The 21,878-nt window shown below is 32.8% G+C and overlaps 1 protein-coding gene across 2 annotated transcripts in view; it reads right to left on the bottom strand.

The window, feature by feature from the left end:
• Positions 1-2,501: 2,501 nt before the first annotated feature.
• Positions 2,502-21,878, bottom strand: part of LOC119641603 (TWiK family of potassium channels protein 7) — a 32,624-nt gene continuing 13,247 nt past the window's right edge. Inside the window, exons 1-8 of one of the 2 annotated variants that reach the window (XM_038040379.1) lie at positions 21,310-21,795; positions 8,629-8,790; positions 6,020-6,143; positions 5,794-5,943; positions 5,488-5,679; positions 5,312-5,427; positions 5,088-5,180; positions 2,502-3,710 (exon numbers count right to left, since the gene is read on the bottom strand). In XM_038040379.1, coding sequence (XP_037896307.1) covers positions 3,546-3,710; positions 5,088-5,180; positions 5,312-5,427; positions 5,488-5,679; positions 5,794-5,943; positions 6,020-6,143; positions 8,629-8,790; positions 21,310-21,510 — 1,203 coding nt within the window. In that variant the 5' untranslated portion in view covers positions 21,511-21,795 and the 3' untranslated portion in view covers positions 2,502-3,545. Of the gene's footprint in view, positions 3,711-5,087; positions 5,181-5,311; positions 5,428-5,487; positions 5,680-5,793; positions 5,944-6,019; positions 6,144-8,628; positions 8,791-21,309; positions 21,796-21,878 lie in introns of those variants that run through there. The other variant, XM_038040384.1, reaches the window with a different exon arrangement.

Below are 21,878 nucleotides of genomic sequence, written 5' to 3'. Positions count from 1 at the left end.
GTTTTTGAGTCTTTTTTTTTTTTGTTTTTTCGTGTTTTTCTTTTGCCTAAATGGAATTTTTCCAACTTTATGATTAATAAGAAATAAAACAAATAAGAAAATAATATTTGAGTGTTGTCGAATCTTTTATACCCGTCATCATTATCCTAGCAAAGCCTAGGGAGTGCAGCAGAACAAAAACAATGAAACCAAATTTGCATATTGCATAATGGGCGTGGGTAGATTATTATTTTCATTTTTCTAAAATATTTATGGAAGTCTTTATTATATGCGGAGCCGTTCTCATTTCATCCTGCACTGTAGGTGTACTATATCGTTTCACCTCGGATTTTGGCAACATTTCAAGGCGATATCTTCTGATGAACTCGTGTTACTATTTTTGTATATATTTCGTTCGTTTATTGAACAATTCGAATCGATTTTTCTGATAGCGTTCGGCATTAAACATTCCATCAGACTTAAATAGCTAATAACAGGTCATAACGTCCTGGTTTCATCAACAACAGATTATCGTGTTTCTGTCAAAAGCGATTCCATCGCGTATTTGTGAAGTGAATGGTGCAACTGCATATACCTATGAATTGCCAAGATAGAGCCCCTTTTTCATTTCCACTTAAATTGCGATGCAAAAAGGATTTCTTTCGTATTGTTTGGGCAAAGAAGAAATTCTATCGAGGAATGCTTGATAATTGGAACAAAACTCGATACTTTTGACTGTTTATTCTTGCCAGATATCTAAGTGAGGAAAAAAAAAAAAACGCACTTCATGTGCTTAGGTCATCTAGAATTGTCTATGAGAAATTTCCGGCTTTAAATTTACACATCTTGCAGTGTAAGTTAGCTTACCGAACTTTAGAAGAGATGTTTGAATTAAACTTAAGATGAAGTAATACTTTAAGATATATAAAAATCACCGAATCACGTTATCAGATTTTAAAAATAAGTAAAAAAAATTTAAGTTTTTTCAAAATTTTAATTTTTACCTCTTGAAATTTTATTCATCAAATTACACGTTTTGTTGTATTTATGCATTTTCGTATATTAATCGTGTAATTTTTTTTTTATAATATATTCGCGATTTTTATCAAAAAATTTATTTAACAATAACATATAAGCATATCAACTCTGTAATCATAATTAAGAAAAACATAAAACTTACAAATTTTTCCAGGTATATAGATAGACCTACGTAAATACTGTTCAATCTTAATTATATTGATTTCTTTTAAAATTTTTAAATGGCTCCGGCAAGTACAGGACAAGTACTATGGCGAGCAATATCGCCAGATCTCGATATAACTGATCTGTGGAGTGGAAAGTTTCAGAAATGACTAAGGAAGAGTAGGCAATAGAGAGCAATTGGCAGATGTTGTGATACAAGAACAACAACATTCTATTGAATGTAATCGACAAATTGGAGACAATCTACAAATTCTTCTCGCCAAGAATTGCACTTGTCCAACAATGTCAAGCAAATGTCGAATGTTCGTTTTATCTTTTCAGTCAACTGTGAGAGCAAAAGAAAATTTCATATCAACATCTTCTCTATGGTGTACACGCTTTTTCCCAGAATTTTTTGAGCGCTATAGGTGTTAGTATATTACCCGTGGTGGGATCACGATCACATTTACATTCAACTTCCGCCGTAATCAATTTTTAGGCGGGGCAGACAAAAGAGCAAGAGCAAGAGCAAGAGCAAGAGCAAGAGCAAGAGCAAGAGCAAGAGCAATATAACTAAGTCGTGTCGGGATATCACGCTTGTGAATAAGACAACGCATGACCGTTATAGTAAAAGATAAATCTATCTATCTCAAGTCTCTTTGGCTATTTTGCATACATTCGCGCAAACTTCGTATATCCTTGTATTATAAATGGTGTAGGCTATTAAAAAAAAAAAAAAAAAAAAACATCGAATAGTTTCTCTTATGAAAAAAATATAAAAACAGTGCAAGTCAAATAATTTAAATTTAATTTAATTTTAAGTCTTTTTTTTTTATTTATACCAATAAATTATTTACGAATTTACAAATGACATAAAATAGATTTGCTGCGTACTTCGATAATACATTTCAAGAATTTCAAATAAATGAAAACTGATGCTCTTAGATCTAAATGTGAGACATATGGATGACAATTTGCGCCGGCAGTAATTTTCAAGTATTTCTTAAATTTGTAACGCGTTCCGCGTTAGAAGAACTTCACTTCTTCGCGTTAAACCTCATGTATGTGAACTGTTTAGATAAGTCATTGTTTTTCGCCTGTTATTAGATTTGCAAATATCTAATATTAGGCCCTTAAAAAACAAGACGCGAAAATATTCACATAAATATTCCTTCATGCATTCATCGCCAATTTGTAAACAATGATGCAATTTGATGTTAGTTAATATTATTATTTCTTTTATAAAGATCATCTAATCATGCTTTGATCTTTAACTGCCGCGAGAAAATTGATCAAATTCAAAGTGCACTTAATCTATTCAGCATTCGTTCATTCGAAATATGGAATTCATTTCCTGTTTCTACCATGGTTTTGCTTCGTTTTATGTGAAACGCTTTTATCATTGAAATATAGAAATAAATGTACCTTCAGATGTAAATAATAAAAAGAAGTGACATACTTTACGTTTTGTTTTTAATAATATTACCTAACACATCACTCAATGACTTTCCAATCTGATACATATATGGCAGCACTATTGACAGATCGATATAATATCTGGTTAATATGGATTTTTGCGCGAAATGCCGACCGTTCTTTAAGTGACGCTTACTAGCTGCTAGGGAATTGCAATTCCATGCATTGATAAGAGATTGCTTTTTGATGGCAAAATCACAATCAGCGTTAACTTAAAATGATGTGATGGCCGCTTTTGTCTATCGAAAGAATAAATTTATGGGTCCTTTGGTCATTGCAAACAAAGTCATCCGGTTTTTTCAGATAACGCATTTTTCCCCCTCCGCTTCCAAATGCATTAAGCCAGACAATAACAAATTGTTTTTGCTGTGGAAATGTACAACGGTTTCCCTCTTTAAGCAAATTAATTCTAATCAAGAATGGCGAGAGGTAGTTTTTGCGATTAACATTGTTATTATCTGGCAATCATTTAACTTTTCTCTTGACCAACTATGGAAATTTTTTGTTCATTTTTACTACATACATGTAAGCCATGGTATAATGGTTTATCGGGGTTTAACCGATTATTTGAAGACCTTCGCTCTTAAAAATTTTTATTCAAATACTTGAAAACGCGAAATATACTGTTACTTAAGTGAAACGGCGTACTTAAGTGTAATCTGCTACTACAGATATAAAATTTATAATATATAACTTTTTAAGCCTAAAAATATGCTAATTTAAATAATTTTTGTTATTAGATATATTAATGTTAATAAACACAAACACACACATACGCACATACATAACGATATTCACATGCATACTTGTATACATAAATAGATAGATAGATAGATAGATAGATAGATAGATAGATACACAAACACACATTTTTTTTCAATTGCTTGTAAACTTAAAAACTACACAGACTACACAGATGATTCATAGATGACAATTTGTAAAACATTCGGTTTTGTATTTTGGACTTCTTTAACTTCTTTTAATATTGCATTCGTTAAGGCTTCTAATGCTGCTATATCCGCATTACTTGGATCCTTACGTGTCAGCAATGTATTCCATTTCGGCATTGAAACCTAACAAATATTATATAAGAAATTAACTTGACAGTGTTTTATTACTTTACAAGATCTCAGCTAATTTCTTGCTGTCACCCACCACCACCATTTACCATCAACACTGCCCCTGCCACAAATAGAGCGTAGAGCAGGTTTGTCATTCTCTTTGTAACAATCTCATATACATGCTTTTGATTATTTTAATAATATTTCAAGCCGATTTAATTGATATCCCTTTGACTGTTTGCTTCGTCTACCACCTGTCCATCTGTCCGTTAGTGAAGCTTTCTGACCGTGTTTTCGATTGTTTGAATAAAGCATAATCGAAAAGCATACTTCTCGATTTAAGCTGCACATTGACCCTCCCATGAATAGACCTAGGTCAGCACTAGATTTTATTGAAAGGTCCTTCAAAGAGCTTGACGACTTTTACGTTAGCAGAAAGTCCATATGTGATCTTGTTGAGATTAATACCTGAGTATGCCTCTGCTGTCTCTGGTCTCCGCGCGAGAGATGCTATGCATTTTTAATAGAATCCGTTCAAAAGGAATTCCTGCTCTTTGTCATAAGAAACTTGGACACCTGACCCATTTCTTTCTTTGCCTTCGTATGAAAATAAATTTGCTTCTGTTAGCCTTACCGTCACTACTTAAGCTTATAAATGGTACGATTGACTCATGACTTCATGAGATAAACTTCAATGTTTGTAGCCATACAAGTCAGCCAATCCAGATGTAATTAGAAAACGTTTCAAACCGTTTCTTCTGCGACAATCCCAAGTGATATCTACAATTTCATCATTAACATGGGATTTTTTAAATTGTATAAAATCAACTCGGCTCGGCGTTGCCTATGTTGTATCTAAATTAACTTGTAATCTAGATATCTTCGTATGATTCGAAAACTGAACTAAATTTGTTCACTATTAACGGTTGCCGAGCTTTTGCATTTTTCCGACGGCTTCCGGATTTACTACCAACTCGGGCATGACACGCAACATAGTGGTAATAATAAGAAGAGATTAATCTGAAATTGATTAAAGTTAAAATTACTTTAGAAAGAGTGAGACGCGTTTTGATCTCATCTCTCATACACCATGCGTCGTGTAAGCCGTGTATCATATTTCGCTGCACATATTTGCAAAAACCAAGAGTAAAAGTTAAAATCAATCTTGATCGGCCTAGTAATCACACCTAATTAATGTATATTTTATTACCACATATATATATATATATATATATGTTTTGTCAGGTTTCGTTGGTTCGGTGGTGGATGTCTAAAATTCGATTTATGGCGAAAATTTAGCTTTAGCGTTACTTCCTGTTCTTCTTTTGCCATTTGTTCAAAAAAAAAAAGAGGAAAAAAAAATTTGCTTTTTGTTTTTTGTTTCCTTACCGTTAATACTTTTTGTAGAGCTGCATAATCTAGGCCAGTGCCAGCAGTTTCACCTAAGCGTCTTAAAGTTTCTGCCATTGGACCGGAAAGTTCCTGTGTTGTAAGGAAAATTAAAAAAAAGGCGAAAAGAAAATCAAAAAAACAGAAGAAAAGAAAAATATATATAAAAGGCATCGTGTCTAAGAAATCTTTGGCAATATTCTTAGCTTAGCAGATTCACTTACTTGCAACTTTGCCCAACTTGTGGCATATTGACGTCGTACCAACTCAATGATAGTAGAAGTTAACGCCAATCCAATTAATATATATAATGTGCATAGAAGCATATAATTTGGTTTTTCTAAGAAACAAAACTTAAGGAATTTTTTTTTGCTTTTTTAGTTTCCGGCAGAAATCTCACTTGGTACCAAATCACCGAAACCAATTGTTGTCATGGTTATGAAACAAAAATAGAAACCATCAAAAAATGACCAATCATCCTCCCAGAGTAGCAATAAACCGGCGCCAGCAGCTAAATATATGCACAAAAATAATACGGCAGATAGAGCATAAAACCATGTTTTCCCAATAAATTTAGTCAAACTCGGTACTTCTAAATTGAAATGAGAAGTCGAATTTTTATAAATTATTCTTATTCGTCAGCTAAAAAGGCGAAAGGATTTCACATATATATATAAAAAAAAAAAAAAAAAAAACTCTTACTTACTTGGTAGATATTTGCCTAAAACAGAGACAGCTGTCGCAAATAAACGTCCCCAATCCGCTATCACGGTTAGCGTAAAGGGAATGCCTATTAATGCGAAGCATATGCAAAATGCTCTGCCGCCTGTTGTCACTGGCACAATATTGCCATAACCTATATACGTAGCGATGATGATTAAGAAACATAACGCAATTGCATTAGTATTGATTCATTTTCAAAGATCTCTTACCTATCGTAGTTAAAACGGTTGAGGAGAAGAACACAGCTTGCAATATGCTCCAACGTTCATAGGGTTCGGGAAAGTCTCTATCTGCTTCAATTAATAGACCACCCTCGGCAGCTTCCTGTATTGCCTGTTAATAAATATAAACAAAAACCAAAAAAAAAAATAAAAATAAAAATAAAAAAAAAAAAAAATTTTTTTTTTTTTTATTTTTTTTTTAAAAAAAAAAAAAAAAAAAAAAAAAAACAGCTCATCTCTTAATTTTCTTTGCACTCCCAAGTGTAATAAGATAAACTTTTTTATATGAAACAAATTTAATAAGAAACAATAGCAGCATATGTGCTTAGTCAACAAAATTGGATAAAGCAATGTAAGAAAATTACATGCGGTCGTGATCGAATCTTTTACACCTGTCTACACCGTTATTCTAAAAAGAGGCGAGAAGATAAAAAGGGAATGTTTTTATAATTTATAATATTGGATGGGTGCGGTTGACTTTATATTTTTTTTTTTTTGTTTGTGGACTGATGCACATTTTTGCAACGGTTCAGATCTGATGCTAACCAATTATACATAGAGTTCAGAGCATTTCTGTAGTTTCTTCATAGGTGTTGCAAACATTTGCGACAAAAGATTAGATAAGTGCGGTCGTGCCGGTGCTGCAGGACAACTCTTACAACATAAATGAAAATTATTTTTACGATTGTTTCTGTTGTGGTTTATAAGTAGCGAACCAAATTTTGTTTTTGTTTTAGAAGGCAGAAGTAGTCTTAGATTAGTTTGTACCGCGGCCCTGTCCTCTTACCGATACAAATCTGCCGGAAAGAGTTTGCATTGTTTCTGCCACGTATAAAGCTGATAGGTTCCTTTTTGCGATTAGCAGAATGCTTACCACAGCCATTACATAGGCAGACAGACGGACATGCTTCAATTGAGATCAGTATTTGATGCTGATCAAGAATGTATAGACATTGTGGAGTCTCTGAAGTTTCCTCGTATAGGGTGGATAACGAAAGGCAGATCCAGTATTTTGGTACAATTAAGGAAATATTTTTGAAGCCGTTACGTAATGCACGTCATCTGTGCATTACAGCTTCGCGTGCGTCATTAGTTAGAGGAATAAAAAGCTATGCTACTTAATTTTCTCATTAATTAATTTTAATAAATATGACAAACGTCAATTTGCGTATAAAGATAAGGTGATAATGAACGGCGAATAGATAGCGATATAGTAACCGATTGTTGCTCGTTTCCCTAGGGATTCAAAGCCTAAAAGCCCAAAGTAAAAACTAGTCAGATGACCGGCTGCATCTACAACCCAGATATGTTACTGTGCACTACAATTACGAAAAATGGTACTTCGCAAAGGCAAGTGGTGCCTTACGTTAGTATAATCATTCCATGTATTGAAAATTTAATGTATTTAGTAGGTGTTGTTTTTTTTTTTTTTAATATCTAAACTTCATTCAGTGCAGTGCCATGCAAGGCGTTCGCAAGCTACATTTTCGATTAACAATAACAAAGTGTTGCATAATGTAGGAAAATTTTTACGATACATTGGCGAATGTTGACGGTGGTCGTCGGTGTACACAATGGCGAACGTCAAGCATTTGCCGTCATGCAATAAAAAGTTCAACGAAAGAGCAAACGCCAATAAGAAATTCAAAATAATTCGAATTAATAAAGCCATCGATGATAATATAATTTTTATATTAGCGAACTGGTGGTATTGCGCAGGCGCGAACCTTAATGGTCTGTCGCACAGTCGAGAGTAAAGTTGAATTTGAATTAATTCGCAACAAATTGTTGGAAAAATTGATCCCTCGCCTGTAATTCGTCGTGTGTTTGTCAGTAAGAAAGTTGGAAAGGAAGAAATAGTCAGAGAGTGACCGCAGCTTAGTGAATGTATGCCCAATGCCCAATCGATAAGTGTTAATCCCTTAACTGATGTAGCATTCACGGCAGCTACGAGCAGGTAAGCGTTGTCAAAGCGCATTGAGCATTAGACCCGCGATCCATCTTATGTACCCAGGAGAGCAGTTAAGGCATCAGAGTGGATCAAATGCAAAAGGTCTCTAATATGCCTTTATCTGCTGCCGATTGTCAGTTATTGATGTTAATATTTTGATATTTTCGTTTCTTTTGCCATTTAATGGGCGTGTACTCGATAAGTAGCGAGCGTACATTTTTCTGTAGTAATACAAAAAACAATCATGACAGAGTGTGTCTGTCTGTATCTAGGTTAGAATTACAATATTGGAGGAGTGCCTTGCTACTTGCTACAAACAATCATCAAATATAACTTTCTCTAAGGTAGCAAGTATGCGATGGCGATATATTCTTGTAATGTTAATTACAAAACTTGAGCGAAAAATTTTCATTTCAATCTGATCATCATGGTTGTCGATGCAAGAACAAGTCATTAAAGGTTAGTGTGATGACGAACAATGTAAAATTTCTTAAAGTTATGGGCTAAGCGGAGAGGGAAAAAGCCTAGAAAATTTATGGAATTTAAGTCAGTTGATTTAAACGTCACATAATTGCTAATGTAAAGAGATTTAATATTTTTCGTTTGTTTTTATTCATCACTCGCATTGCATTGTTTAGTAAACTACCGCTTCGTATTTACTTAATTCAAATTTTAGCAATTCATTCAAATTGTTAATGTCTGTGTTATTTAATATCACATTAACGAAACGTTCTCTCTCCGTTTTCACTATAGTTTTCAATTCAGCTAAACGTTCAATCTCGGCTGGCCGTTCCAAATGACGAAATATCTGCATTTATGCGAAAGAAATCAAAATTAATTTATTTTATTATTATTATTATTATTATTATAAATTTAGTGAAAGAATAAATTTTAAGACTAAAGTCTTAAAGCACTAGCATCTAAGGCTTTCGGCTTTTATTAAAAACTCGATCGCACTTGAGATTTGAACCTACGACCATCAGAGTTGCTAATCGGGACTCTTGCCTACTTGGCCACTCAGGCGGCTAAAAATTTATTTTATAGGTCAACGCTTGGTAGTCAATTAATTGTAGCTTACATCTAACTCATTAATATTGAAAAGAAAAGCCGTCTGGTAAAATTTTCATCAAATGATATAGAAATAAAGAACAGATCTAGAAACACGAAATAAGTGAATGACATGGACTCGAAGTATAGTAAGATGAAATTTGCTGCAAGGAAGCGATAGCATGCTAAAGCGTATTAATTTTGTGCGAATATATACAAGATTCAGAGGGATTCGAGATAGCCCCATCCAACTTTTATTGTAATGACAATCACTTTCTAAATCAACTTAAGTTTGTCTGTCTGTCTGTTGGTCGGATATTGTCAGTCAAAAGCATTTGTTTTTTTTTTTGTTTTTTTCATTGATTGTACAACAGAAACAACTTTGATTCATTAAAACTCAATTTGAACTCACTATGTATATATCCGCTGGTATATAAAGAAGAAGAAAAACTAATAGAACCGAGAACCGTTATTGTAATTAGTAATAAGAATGTGTGTTGATATTTGTATGTTGCCTTAAAAGATTACATTATTTAATGGCTTATGTTAGCATCTACAACAAAAAAAGTAATAAAAGCGGTTTAAAGGCTTGATACCTCCATCCATTATTATTTCCTACTAACATATTCTACACTCGTTATGTACGTAATATATGCACTATTTAGTCATTTAAAGATCTTAACGGCACTTTTCTCAGTTTTGTACAATATATATGATATGATGTAATAAACGAAGAGATGAGCGCAAATACTATGCTGATAGAGATTAGGAAACGTATTAGTAGAAACGTCAGCGAGTCGTTGGCATTCAGGTGAACGTCATCGTATCAATGATAATAAATGCTTTTTAGTGTAAAAAAATTGTAAAAAAAAAACGAAAATTTTTGGGTCTCAGTGTCACGAAGATCACAGCGTCGTGTTAAAGCGAGCTAATACGCTTTGATGAGATACGCAAAGAAACTCGAAACGATCACTTTCGCGTACAAATATTTCATATAACGAGGCGTGGTGTTAAGCATGCTAACGCAACCTTGCATTTGTTATGTATGGTTAGACGAGGAGGTAAGAAATTTATAATATTTGGAGAAGTTAGCTTCCTAGGGATAGTCAACTAACCCCATTGTTAGATAACATATCTCTGAACGTATGTTCAAATCCTTCAAATTTCTTCATTCCATAAGTTGAGTGAAAAATTTTATTGCAAGAATCGGTGACCTTTGATGAGCTTTGGACTTTTATAATAATAATAAAAAAATGGTTTCCATTAAATCAAGTTTTTGAAGAGTGAATGCTTCAGTAATCATTTTTTATTTATTATGATAGAATAATGCTCGCTCTGTCATTGCCCAAATTCAAGCGTTCAAGAAAACTTCTCTTACTTACGTGTAAAATGATGTCAACGCAAACGCGCGTTATCTTAGGCTGTTGACATTAGTCTGCGATGCATTGTTTACGCCCACTCAATATCACACACTTTTAGTTTTCGTTCTTTTAATTAAATTCATTTGTTGTTTGCTAATTTGGCGAGAAGCCAAAAGAATCTACTAAATATACGTAAACATCGAGAAGAGATATGTGTCTTGATGCTTCAATACCGAAATGTCATTCGCATCAATTGACATTTACATTTAATGAATGTTTACACTTAAACATATATATTTTTCGATTGTCACAACAAGTGGCCATATTTCACTTTTAGCTAAGAGCAATATGTTGATTTTCTTCTTTTTTTTTTTTTTTCTCTTTTTAAAAATCATTTCGAATGCTACAGATAGCGTGTGGTTTTACTTACTAACTTATACCACAAGATATCTATATGTAGTTAATGTACCATAAACATGTTGATATTTTACTTATTATTAACAAACTTGTGATTGTCAACATGTCAACATGATGGAGGCGTTGAGTATTTTTGTACTTGAATGAATACATTTTAATACTCATCATCGGGAGTTCATCATGAGGAGTACATTCATTACATGTCATAATGTTTGCATCCATTCAGTTTCACGGTACCCACAAACTATATATACATATTCGATTAGAACCAAAATCTAAGCCGATGTCCGTTTGTCCGTTTGTCCGTTTGTCCATCTGGATGTCAGCGCAATCTCTGTTGTAAACATTCTTCTGAAACATTGAATTTCTTGCATGCAAGATTCAAAAGGGTCAAATGGGTCAAATCGGTTGAACGATACGCCTGCAGTGTCACATAAACTGAGAACACTTCTATTTTCCAAAAGAAATGAAATTTTACTGTTTTTTGATCATTACGCATAAGATAAATCTATAAAAATTTGAACGTATATTCTACGGATGATATGATAGTAACTGTGTAGAAATAGAAAAAATTACCCACGCCTATCCAATATAAAATTTTTATTTTTTTACAGCACCTTTATAACGCCCAGTTGTAAGCATCAAAATACCTTCTTGGCCAGTGTCAAATTTGAAATGCCCCTAAACATGTCCGTCTGTCCAACTGCATCGTATCTATGGTAAATATTATCTCGTTTGTCAAAAATGAAAACTGCCCAAAACCCCTCCAGTGAACACGTGTACAATGCTTCCATAAAGTGCGAAGAACACTGTCGATTTCGGTATATTCCGCTCATTGCTCATAAGCTACACTAGACACGTGCGATATAAGTTTTTATTCTTATTCCACAAAAATTGAAATAGTTAAACCCACCCAATAATATAGAAAATAGATATTTCGTTTTTCTCTTATTTTTTTTAAGTCTTTTTTGGGACAACGGTTTTATATGTATGCAATACATTATAATCCATTTCACAGTTCATTTGTGTATTGGTTTCCCAATCTCACACACAGCTCGCTGCTAAAGGATGTACAAAACAATGAGATTTTTTTTTTTGTGTATAAATTATGTATGTAATTAATCCCAGAAATACTGGAGTTGATTAAAAATCCAGTACACACATTATAGTAGGCCATGATCCATCATTGAATACCATAGATAACCCTATAGTTATTCATGTAACGACTTTCGAAAATAAGATGTCTTGTAGAAAAAGTACTGAGACTTGAACCATTTTCAGTAGCTTTCGCTCTTGGGCCCCAATATCTCAGTGCATTAAATTTCATCAAATTATCTCGAAAGCTATGACCTATAGACTTTTACATTAAATCAGAGAATAATTGTAACAATTGTCTAATTAATAGACCATCGTGCTACAAGTAATGTAGGGTGAAATTAAAGTGTGCATATATAGACAGACACATTACATAAATGTCAATTTTCATGCATATGCACAAGTTACAATTAATTTATTCTGTTGATATTAATTATTTCGTATGCGTTAAACAACAACAAACTTCTGTAAAAATGTTCGCTACAACGCAATAGAATTATATTCAATTTCAAAGCTAGTTCAACCCTTTCAAGTAATTAATTGTCTATTAAAACTGGTGTCTATACACTTTCAGGCGACAACCAAGCCTCAGTTTAATTTTTTCTTCATCGATTTCTTTTTATTAATGTTTCCAATTAGTGTAGTGTCCTTAAGCAAAATATTCTTACTGTATAGACAATGAATGAAAAGTATTCAGCATATTTTAAAATAAGTTAAATAATTTGAAACATGCAACCTAAAGAGCATTCATAGCCAGAGGATAGCCGGTTAATGCATTTAATTAAAATAAATTGAAAAATGCACCAAACATAGAACGAATGTCTGGACGTGAAATCGTTCAATACCTATCTGCCAGTAAGTCTATTACGATCATTACGAAAGCTCTGGCAAATATTTGGGCAAAACTTTAGATCGATGAACGTTCTTTGTCTATACGATTAGTTGAATTAGTTTAAGGCTAGTGGTATGCAATAATATTTATTTACTGAAGAGATTTGTGCTATGAAATCAAAAATATCATCGTACGTACGTATGTATGTATGCGATATCATAAATATGTGTATATGTTATATACAGAGGTATTGAGTTTTTTTTATTTTTAATTATTATCTACACCTATTGTGTGGGGCGTATTAAGTCTGCGCGAACGGATGCAATACCCAGCAGGACTTGAAATAGATCCACGTTTTAGTTTACCGATCTTCTCAAAATCATTTTCTAAATCGATCTAAGCTTGCCTCCCCCACTGACATCTATTCATGTATTTTTGTGTTTAATCTCTACAGGTCGCAAATTTCGGAGACATTTTAGTACAGAAGTTTAGTACACTGACGTGTTTTAGCCCGCGGGCGAACGCTATTCAAAATGATTCGGATCGTCACACTTTCTTGGTCACTTACCTATATAAAGCCTTATTTTTACTTGTGTGAAATCTTTCGAGTAGAAAGATTAAAAAAATGAGGAACAAAAAGTTTGTAGTCGGACATTGCGGTCATAAAATACCAAAAATTATACCTTGTTGCCAAGGAAAGGTCATACCTTGTCAACCTCATCTAACTCATGTACAAAGAGCTACTAAAATATATATCAATGTATTCGATTTTTAGCTATGTAATATATGTAAAGCATTTCTTATCCTTATTCTGGACTAATTTTCATAATGAAAACCAATAATACGTATTTTGTTATTGTATAAACACTTATTGTTCTCTCAATCAAATTTTCCACATTTACACTGCATACGTTTGTGTCGAGAAGTATCAAAAACTATAATTATAAAATATCATTAACTTATTCACCAAACATTGGACGGATAGAAGAAGGCTTTGAAGGAAGTAGATTCAAAATATAATTTCGAATCGATCGGTATAAAAGAACATAATTATACACAATTTGTTCCGCGTGTTATCGACATCCGCATAAACCTAACCTACCTTTGGAGTGGAAGCCGAAAGAAAAGCAAGCAAGCAAGCAAGCAAGCAATGCATTCAAATTGGAGCAAAAATTTTAATATCCAGTTTTGAAGAATACTATCAACTAATTATTATACATTTATCGTAGGTACATAGTCGATATATTATCAATCTAAAGACAGATATGATATACCGTATCCTACCATGTTGAATATGAAAAGTTTATTAGTGCAGACTGACGGCTGGTAACACATGCCACATAATATTAACTTTATATATATATATATATGCGGTTTGGGTGTCAAATTATAGCAATTGCTGTGTAGTCAGAATGTTTAAAACGGTTTTATTTAAATTGCAGTACATTTTCCCGACGCTTGTCTGGCGCCTAAATAATAAGTATTGCATTGATTTTTTTTTTTTTTTTTTTTTTTTTTTTTTTTTTTGTACTGTTTGCATATGTGTAACGGCTTTGGTTGTTATAACTGTAATGCAAATGTGACTAAATAAAATTTCAGAAGAACAATAACCCTGACATGTAAAAGTATGTCAATGTCCTTACTATTGCTTACAATATAAACATACACGAATCCTTAATCAATGGCCACAGTCGTTTAATGCATTTATTGTTTTATATATATATATATATATATATATATATATATATATAGAAGATGTGTCTCGTAAATAATTTGATCAGTTTTTATCTTAATCAATACAAAGACTTTTTTCCTTTCTTTTTTTTTATTTGTTTATGAATAATATTGAATAAGTTGCACATATATGTATGTATGTATATATGTATATTCATGTATGTGGTTTGCATGAACGATTTGCAGTATATTTCCAAGCACTTGACACACTATTATATGTAAATGTTCCAAGTTAAGCGTAAATATTCTTGAATATAAATAAATAAAACTTTTACATATATTTTACGTAAAATTAATCTTCAGTTATTTGATTATTATTGCATATACAGCAGCTGCAGTGTAAATGTGTGGGATATTTTCCAGTTCCTCTCTATTGGAAACAAGCTATAAAACCGCAATTCGGTATAACTGAGCAAATTTTCAAAAATTTCAAATTCACGTTGATGCAAATTTTTCAATATCCACCGCATTCAATTAATACACGGACTAGGATGAAGGCGTGTTGAAAGAACGATCAAAAATATTCTACTCATTCATATTTGGTTGCTTCATAAAGCATAGATGGACGCGTTCATATTCCTTGAAAAAAAATGGCTCTCGTAGAGCGTTTCTTCTTATTTTACACTGATCTACGGAAATGATTAAGTTTGGCTGATAGTGTTAACTAGTTAGACAAAGGCTTGCGAAATTTCGGAGTAAAAAATTATAGGCGTGAAAATGATTAAAATTCATATAAGTCTATCTGTTCCGATAAGTAAGCAAAAGCATTTTAAGAAGTGACGATGAAATAAATTATTGATCTGGGAACATCTCCCGACTGCGATATATTGGCCAGACATGATTTGTCCTGGTCCGATTGGCATTGTTCCACATCAATATAGTCAACGTTCATTAAAAGTGTATTATCTTCTCTCTCTCTCTCTCTCTCTCTTTCTCTCTCTTTTGCAGTATACTCAGCAGATTTACAAGTCAGTATGAAGCAATTTAGTTGTCTACTATTACCGTACACACTACCAGTGTCAGAACCTATTCCAGATGCTCTCTATGATGTATAATACTAATTTTTTATTTATTTGACCGGTCACCGAATTTTATATATGTCATCAAGGGAGCCGTTAATTGCAATTTTCTCCTTGCTGGACAACGATCTTCTGTCTTTTCCCCTTCTGCCTTGTCAATGAATTATTGCTATTTAATGTTGCTGCGCGATATCGAAATTTGTAATAATTATTCATTTATTCACTTAAACGTAATGTATTTTGTGTGATTCGTTCCAATATTTGTTGCATGATAGCCGCTAACATATTCTTACTGATAGCGTCATAGTGTCATAAGAGGTTTTATATCCACTGATAATGATTCGAATTAGACAGAACTTAGCTATGCAAGTTAATCTAGTATCTATTCACCTCTAGTGCATGGCTAATAAATCTCTTTGAAAATTTTACACAAAATCAAATTTGAATGAGAAACAAATCAACATATGTTCCCACTTCTTTTTTTTAGCTAATAATTTTTGTAGTTTAAAGTAATGATGTAACAGTTGCCTCAAATGCTGTTTTAATGGCTCGATATCATGAATTTTGAGATTCGAAAAAAAAAAAAAATATGTTTACAATAATTCAATAAATCGGTTTTTTTATTTATTTATTTATTTATTTATGCTTTTTGAATATCAAAGTTCTATATTGTCTACACTTTTGACATGGATTCGATGGAATTATGAAACAAGCGGAAATGAAACGTGAAAAGGAATAATATATGAAATGCAAGCAATTAGATCACCCGACCCCTCTCACATTATTAATATCGTTCGTTGTTAATTATTGCAGTTAGATCAGTGTTTTGACGAAACATATTTATCCATCTTAAGTGAAATAATTATATATATATACATATAATAGAGGCTAGCATATGATCTAAGTTAACCGACAACCTTTAAATCCCTAGCTTATACATGTAATAATTTATATATGCCTGTATCATGTTTATATTGGCAGTGCATTGATTTCGAATATTGGCGTAAAGAACAAATTTTTGTTGCATTTCATATTCTTAAGTTAACTTTTTTATCAGCAAGAAACATATTCTATATGTACTTCATAGAAAATATTTCTATGGGCAAAAATGAAACTTCATTTCATTTCCTATAGCTATTCAAGTTTGAATTCCTTACGTGTAGAATACTGCTTGGGCTTTGAGAATATCTGGGCGGGAAGTATTTCTGAGAGGCCTTCAATAGGGATTGAGATTGGTACTCATGATTGGCCACTCCAGTATAGTGCGTGATTGGAAAAAAATTCTTTATAAGCCGGACGATATGTATGGGAGCGTTGTCTTGTTGGAATGTCCAATTGTCACCATATAACTATCTAGCATAGTCTGTTAAAGTGACCATATGCCTCCGCCTTCGTTTTGTTAAATATAAAGCATAATTTTTAACTTTCCTCGTACACCAAATGCAGATCATACCATAGGTGATCAGCGGCCACACGGTTACAGGTGTAACACGTTGGTCGGGGATGTCGTACATCACCTCAATATTTAAGATAATGATCAAATGCGTCCAAATTCAAACTTTTTTTCAACACTAAATATAAAATTTCTGAGCTCTTCACATACACACACACACATATATATATATATATATATATATATATATATGTATATATATACATATATGTATATAAATAAAACATTTCTGAGCTCTTCACACACACACACACACATATATATATATATATATATGTGTTGCATATGTTGGCAAAGGCAATACAAGCATTTTTATAGCGCTGGATTAAGCGTGCTTTGGCCATTTCGTGTTCACACCTAATCGTTGCGTCCTACTTAAGAAGTGCCTGCATACGGAACATTTAGACTCAATTCTACAATTCTGCTAAATGTTGAATATGCCGCTTGATCCTTTGAATTGAAGAAGGAAGCACTTGATAAAGAACGAGTATAGATACATAAAAATATATATGATAAACTCAAAAATAACTGAACATTCATTTTTGAATATATGAAACTATATTCGCACATATAATTATTTGTCAGATCGTATATCATTATCTCATGGTTGAGAAGAAAATCAATTTAAAATTTGAAATCAAAAAAAATAAGGTAAATTCCAAAAGATCATATACAATGCATATGCATAGTAAAAGTATTCTTCTCAACGTTAAATACATTCGAATAAATTGAATGTACTTTTACTACAACTAGTATATAATATGCCTTTAAATAAAGTTAGCTTTAATGAAGAAGCGTTGAAATACTTTCTATAACCTCACGCAGGAATATTTGTATATTATATAAGCAGTAGCAAAAAACTCAATATGTCAATATATATTTCTTTTCTTATTTTCTTATTTACTATTATTCATCTACGACTTGCTTCGGTAAATTTATACAAAATTCTTTATATTATTTGTCACTTTAAAAATTTAACAAAGACTTTCCTAAACGTGTATTGGGCTTGACGAGAATATTTATGAACGATATTATGCTTCTGTGCCCCCCTCCTCACTCATTTTGTAAACGTTACAAAATGCGATAGATAACGGATTGTTTATTTAAAACTTCACTGAATTGAATTAAAGCTAAAGGTTACTACTGCGTTACGACCACTATGTTCATTTATAAAATTGATTAGAAATTTACTCTGTGAATTTGAGCTTTAGTAAGTACTCTTGGATACATTAAAAGCAAAAAAAAAAAAAAAAAAGTGTACAAGTGTATAAAAAAAGTTTCTATTTTATTGGATTTTCTAAGGGACGGCATTCGTATATGTTTTCGAGCGTTTGCCACTACGTTCTTTCCGAATTCTTTATGTAAAAGTACTCTGCCTTTGCAGGCTCTACGCAGCACTACCAGTGATAACCTGATAGCTTTTGACAGCACTAAGCAGGATAAGCGGTCCTTTTCCTGCCTAATCCGAACGAATGCAATTGAATCACGTTGAGTTATAAGGAAGGAATGAACCTTTGCTCTATGTGTAGCGTGTAGCGAGCTACAGCAGCTCAAGGGCATACTCGTTAAGGATTGTTACGAAAGTAAATGCTTATGCGAATTGGCGCATGAATGTGTACGGCTAACAGACGACGTACGACGACGTTCGGCCTGTTATTGGAAACTCCGTCCAGGAAACTTTATTATTCGAATAGAACTAACGTGTGCTACTGTATCGCTGTACTCAATAGGCATTCCTCTGATTCTGATCAGTACCTTTTTGAAACAATGACTTGTTCTCTATATGAGCAGTTCCTCTATTGTTATGCGATGGCATGCAGTTCATGTTCATCCATTAGAAAAATGGGAAAACTATGCAAGTAAATAATTATTTTACGCAATTTTTTTTTTTTTTTTTTTTAAATAAAAAAGTAGCCATTACTTACTTGTAAGGCTGGTAAGTAAAGTGGCATATATATATATATATAACAAGAAATGAAAACATATCCAGAATATAATTGCTTTTTATATATCACTAAGAAAAAAAAATAAAAAATAAATAAATAAATGGAATAAAGTCTTTACATATTTACTTTAAAATTGTGTCACACGGTATGCCTCGAGTTGTCGGACAAAACTAACTCTGACAATTTTAATTGTTTATTATGAAAATGATTCTCCTTTTTTGTTTATTTAGTTACCCCCTTTTGCTTTTTTTTTTTTTTTTTTGCTATAATTCTATTGTAATTGTTAGTGCAAAACAAATATATGACAAACAAAGGGTTGAACAAAGAAATGAGAAACAACAAACAACAAACGGCAGATAACTTCTACGTGAAATTGAGGACGTGATCACGTACGACGAGGTAGAAAATAATATAAATCCTTTGAAATATTAAATAAAGCATAAATGCATGGATGCGAGCGACAAAGAAATTCTTTCAGTTAATTCAATATACTCTTATCCGTGTAGTATGTAAAGATTAAAGTCATCGCATAAGATCTTTTCATAAGAGAATTGTAGACGTTATGAGGACACGATATTTCGTCCACAAAAGTTTCCTATAAGTGAACAATGGTAATACGATCATGGGAATACGATACGGTTTGTTCGATTTTCATAAATTTGCTTTACCTTTACGGTCAATTTACAATTTTTATAATTGTTCTATATATATATATTGGTAAACATGCAACTCAGTTTTTTCCGTTCTTGTATAATTAAAAAAAAAAAAAAAAAAAAAAAAAAAAAAAGACCGTAATGTGAAATAATAGGCCGAATATCAAGAAATTTTGATGTCTTACGGTTGATGGTTAATACCATCTAAAACCTAGAGAGATTATAGAGATTCCCTCAATAGCTATCCTACGTTTGTTTGTCATCCTAAGGACTTTCTCAAAGTCAAAAATCTATCTTCAGTCGCAGTCAAAATCTATTTAACTCAAATAATAAGGAAGAATTTAAGATCAAGCTCGTACCTTTCCAAGTTCGTACCTTTTTCTTTTTTTCGATAGATATTTGAGAAGAAATAACGGAGTAGAGAGGCCAGTAATATAAAGTAAGGTGTAAGTTGTTTAGAAATGTTCTCTTATTTTAAGTATACACCAGTTGACTTAATCCAATCGTAACCTTTCAAAATAAGATGCTATATGGGGAGTGAAACCTGGGAATCCACCTGACTAGCCGAGTAAGTATCAACACCGACTACCAAGTTAGCGTACGCGTGTTCAGATCTCAAGCGCGACGGAATTTTTTTACGTCGCAACTATAGTAAGTGCTCTGTCGGTAAATGCACAACACTTATCAATTGGGCAGACATCCAGTAGACTCTGCTATTTCTATCTGGTTCCTCTGTTCTTTTTGGCAACCACCGTGCCATACGGATAGGGGACAGCCCCTGGGTGATTGGCTCAATAGCGTTTGTTCTTAGGCCAAAACACGCCAAGTTTTGCCAAGTTTTTTAAAAATATCTTCAAAATGAACGCGAACATACGGACAGACAACCGTAGAATCATTTCATAAATTGATCTTTTTTATAAAAGGTGGGTCCATCTTAGGCCCTTCCTTGCATTGCATATATCCACACAAACTTAATATAACCTTGTACCATAAGTTAAGATGAGCATATTTCGTTGCAGAAGGTTCGAGAATGGCCGATCCCAAATAGAGCCAAGTGAAATATTGGAGAGGTTAATTGTCAGCAAATAGGTCTGCAGCACCGTAAGCGACTTTCTAAGCAGAATGTTCAAAGAATTACGGCGGCTTGGAAGACACTTGGGTGGAAAGTAGAACGAGTGGAAGCCAATAGTGTATTCCACTGAGGTCCCATCGTCGGAAGCGTGCTAACGACAACCAGTCTCCGCGAAGTAATACCTAACGGTGGTCCCGCACTGGAGAGTGGTAGAAAAAGCATGTGGGGGGTGGGCGGGGGGTAGTTCTTAGTATATATGCATCACGCCTGGCGAATCATGCATGCTGCTATTAAGAACCAGCAGTATCTTTTAGAAGATTTTCTAACTCCAGCTCGCAGAGCAAAAAAAAAAAAAAAAGAAAGAAAATAAAGGTAAAGGCAAACGTAAAAATGATCCCAGTCATCTGGTTGACAGCTACGCAATTCGAAAAATAATTCGCAAAATTTCGTAGAGATTAGCTTTTAATGATGGGCATCGTAGATTCGACCAAAGGCGAATATGATTTATTTATTATTTTTTTTTGCTTGTTTTTGTTTTTAGTTTCTGAGAAACAGGAGCATATACTCACGTATATGCTGCCTTTAGATATTTAGTCTATTTATATAAAAATAAAAGTTTTTCTTTTCGTTTTCTTTTTAAAACTATTTTTAAAACAAATTTTATTGTTTTCAGTAAAGAGAATTTCTATTGCACTTACCAAACCACCGACTGCACAATAAATGGATAACGATACCAATAATCCAATGTGATTGAGGGCTGTTTTCCATTTCAATGACTTCCAACAGGCGGTTTTGCATAAACTATTCGATTTATTTGTGTTTTCTAAACGCACATCTAAATGTTTTAATTTCTCTAATAATTCGATATTGGCCTCATCTTGTGCATTAAATTCAATCATTTTTTTTTTTTTTTTCTCGTTTTATTTTGAGATCGAATTCTTTTTGCTTATTCAATTATGTGAACCGATCGTTTATAGCATTTACAGTTAGTTATTTTTGTTAAAATATTTTATCGCCTTATGTTGTAATGAGATCAGAGGCATTTTTACACGACATGTTTAACATTAATTAGTTGTAAGATCTATATAAACGATTTAATCATGTTTACAATATTGTGTGTGTTATATATTTAAAAAAAAATTTCAACATTAAGATGAATAAAATTTTTGGTTAGTTTTTGGTTAAAATTTTTTCCGCGTAGAACTATGTCAAGCGATAAACATTTAACTCCAACTAAATTTTTGGAGAACTTATTAAATAAACTCAC

Source organism: Glossina fuscipes, unplaced genomic scaffold, assembly GCF_014805625.2.
Source record: "Glossina fuscipes isolate IAEA_lab_2018 unplaced genomic scaffold, Yale_Gfus_2 0, whole genome shotgun sequence".
Classification (NCBI taxonomy): Eukaryota; Metazoa; Arthropoda; class Insecta; order Diptera; family Glossinidae; genus Glossina; species Glossina fuscipes.
This window is presented reverse-complemented; position numbering and strand designations above follow the sequence as displayed.